Here is a 3,324-nt window from a genome sequence, read left to right on the forward strand (position 1 = left end):
AGAGAAGAAGACTAAGTTTAGGATTATGTGCATCTCCGGATGTCATAGAGAAGTTGTACCATACCAAAAAAGAAAACTACGAAACCATGGAGGATGAACTAACTGAGCTAATACACAGGCTAATCAAGCTTAGAGGCAGAGACTCTACTAAGATGATACTCTTTCTTGACCCCCTTCCCCTTACCAAATCGTATGAAATATATGAGAAGCTCCTGAAGAATAACCCCCCTCAAGTCTATGATACTGATGGTGACAATGAGTCATCAAAGGATAGCCCCTTACTTGATACTAGGGGCGTTGCTTTTGGTGATGCATGCACCAAGGTTCTTGATCTTTGAGGTGGTCAAGATTACTAGTAGGAATGGTTGGTGCGGGTGTTTTTGTCTAGATGTTTTGTCATCTCTATTTTTAGTTTTGTTGTGTTTTGTTTTAGCTTGTTTTATCTTTGTTTGGAATGAAATGTTTGTTTTGCAATTACAATTCGTGTCTCTTTTAATATTTCTATGCTTAATAGCTAACACGATGGAATAATTTAACTTGAAAAATTTTAGACTACACAAAATAATAAATTTTGATTTTACGGATTCTTATATTTTTCATTATTTTATGCATATTAGATAATTTGATTAAAAATTGGCGAAATTCTCTCAATGTAAAGGAGGAAAAGAAAAAAAAAAGGTAGTAAAAAGGAAAATGTTCATAAATATGAGTAAAAACCCAATTCCATTGATCAAAAGCAGATTTACATAACAAAGATGTGTACAAAACACTACTTCATAAATATGAACTTGCTTTTAATTCCATTGATCAAAAGCAGATTTACATAACAAAGATAAGTACAAAACACTACTTCATAAATATGAACATGCTTTTGTTGGTCACCTAAACAGATTTTCACTTGCACCGGTTAGGAACTCAAGGGAAACTATATTTTTTTTAAAGGCGCATAACTAGACTCGAACTCAGGACCTAAATGTTCTAAACTTAAGGCGAAACCATTATACTAGGGCAGATCAACCGCGTTTAAGAATCATCGTTAAATAGTTTTAGTCGCTACATTAGGCCTAACTATCATTTTACTCTTCAAAATGGAAAATGAAAATGTTTATAAATATGAGTAAAAACCCAATTCATTGATCAAAAACAGATTCACATAACCCATCTATAAAATGCACCCTTCTCATTATTTCAGTGATATAATATTGGTACAATCTAATGCCATCTATGCTATGTTATTTTGTTTTGTGTCTTAAAATGTATCACCTTCAATTTGCACAGCAAGTAGTAGTGATTTGATGAAAATGATAACTTTACAATCTAAACTCCATTTCAAAAAATTTACAATCTAAATATAGGTGCATATTTCTCCCGTAGCCCACTTAAATAAACAGAGGTGCCTTTCTCTACCTGTTTGCAGTGGCTAGTTTAATAAATAGAGAGACTTCGATAAATAAAAAGCAAAACTGGATACTAGTCTCATACTAATCCAACTAGATGACTTAGGGAATACAATTAAAAATCCAAGTCTACCGGTAAACGAAATAAAATCACAATAACCAAGAAAATCAAGGTATTCAGCTAGCCAAAGAAGGCATGCAGAAAAACAACTATAAACCAAGGTGCACGAAAGGTTCTCTTATTCTAAATTAGATTGTTACACCAAAACATTTTTCAAGTTACACCAATAACATAAATACTAGTCTCGTTAGGGCAATCACTTCATCCTTGGAGCAGTAATGACACCCACGAAAAGTGCCAATGAAACCATAATTATCATCCACATCTTTTTTGCTTTGTCTTCCAAAGTTGACACTTTAATCACTTGAGACTGGCTTATAGCCTCCAATTTAGTTACTTCTTTTCTCAAATTGTCCATTTCAACCTTAATAGCATCCAATGCAACCACTAACTCTCTAACTTCAGTCAATGGAGTATCCGAAAATACTTCATCTTCCCATTTCCAATAACCACAAGAATTAATCTGTCCAAGAAATTAAAATTAAAGTAACACCTAAATAATGCACTTTACCAATCAAAATATGAATAGCAACAATAACTAACCTTTGGCTTAGGACACTTAAAGAACTTACTTCCAGGGTTTGAATGAGTTTTTGAAGTTAAATGGCTAGCTATCAAACCATAATGGCACTTCAACTGCGACGAGGAGCAATTTTCCGACATTTTTCAAGACACAAACTGTGCAAGAGAGGCGAGAAGAATATAGAGAGAGGAAAAACCCTAGCTGTTGTCAAGACCCAAATCTGACACTCAGGCCTTGACCGGGCACCTGACGAGCTTCTACCCATAAGGCGAACCTCTAAGCAAATCATGCGAAAATTAACGAATAAAATGAAAAATACGCAAAGTCTCATAATATAATAAAAAGTACGGAAGCGAAATACAAATACTGAGTCTTGCCCATAAACCCCATAAAAATGTCTAAGTCATGGAACTGCTAGTCTGAATATAAAAGTACGAGACGTAGCTCAGAATACTACTAAGTCAACTAAAGAAGAAGAGGCCGCCATGATCTAATGGTGGCTCACCTCTACTGAACAGGACTGAACAAAGCTGGAATGAATCAAGTATCGGCTACTTGGTCACCGTTAACCACACCTACACACATACAACATCAACAAGTGTGAGTCTAAAGGACCCCGCAAGATCATCGACACTCTCAGCTTACCCCTGGGGCAAGTCTTTGAAATTCCTGATAATGCATAAAAGTAATTACACAGTACAAGTATATTAAATTTATACAAACACTGAAGCAAAAGTGATGTGGCGTAATTTTACGCCACAATTGATGCTTTTCGGCTATAAGCGTTACTTGTTTTTAAGCAAAGTCTACGTGATTTAATGTGTTTTTTAGTGGATTTCAGGTATCTGAGTGTTTTGATGGCCAAAGTCGAAGAAATGGAGAAAACAAGAGTCACTGAAGAGGCAGTTTGACGGGGCAGTTTGACAGACCGTAAAACTCTTATACGGACCGTCAAATTGACCATATAGTGGTCACAGTGAACAATGATAGACGAACCAATTATACGGAACATTTATACGGTCCGTAAAACAGTTATACGGACCGTCAAATTGTATCGTATAATGGTCACAGTGAACAATGATGGACGAACCAATTATACGGAACATTTATACGGTCCGTAAAACAGTTATACGGATCGTCAAATTATATCGTATAGTGGTCATAGTGGGCATGATCGACGAGCCATTTCTGCGGGACATTTATACGGTCCGTAAAACAGTTATACGGACCGTCAAATTGTACCGTAAAAAGGGTGTGATATTTGACGAATGAGAGGAAGAAAC

General features: G+C 35.6%; 1 protein-coding gene across 1 annotated transcript; it reads right to left on the reverse strand.

The window, feature by feature from the left end:
* Window positions 1-1,478: 1,478 nt before the first annotated feature.
* LOC132634182 (uncharacterized) lies at window positions 1,479-2,705 on the reverse strand. The gene is made up of 2 exons (XM_060350475.1): window positions 2,062-2,705; window positions 1,479-1,981 (listed from the first exon to the last, which is right to left on the reverse strand). The coding sequence occupies exons 1-2, from the start codon at window positions 2,179-2,181 to the stop codon at window positions 1,715-1,717; spliced, it is 387 nt and encodes a 128-aa protein (XP_060206458.1). The 5' UTR covers window positions 2,182-2,705; the 3' UTR covers window positions 1,479-1,714.
* Window positions 2,706-3,324: the final 619 nt, after the last annotated feature.

This window comes from Lycium barbarum, chromosome 3, assembly GCF_019175385.1.
Source record: "Lycium barbarum isolate Lr01 chromosome 3, ASM1917538v2, whole genome shotgun sequence".
Taxonomy (NCBI): Eukaryota; Viridiplantae; Streptophyta; class Magnoliopsida; order Solanales; family Solanaceae; genus Lycium; species Lycium barbarum.

Excerpts from the sequence above, each read along its gene's own strand:
- LOC132634182 (XM_060350475.1), bottom strand. The coding sequence starts at position 2,181 with ATGTCGGAAAATTGCTCCTCGTCGCAGTTGAAGTGCCATTATGGTTTG. Across the intron at positions 1,982-2,061 it reads TTAAGTGTCCTAAGCCAAAG|ATTAATTCTTGTGGTTATTG; the intron begins GTTAGTTATTGT and ends TTTCTTGGACAG.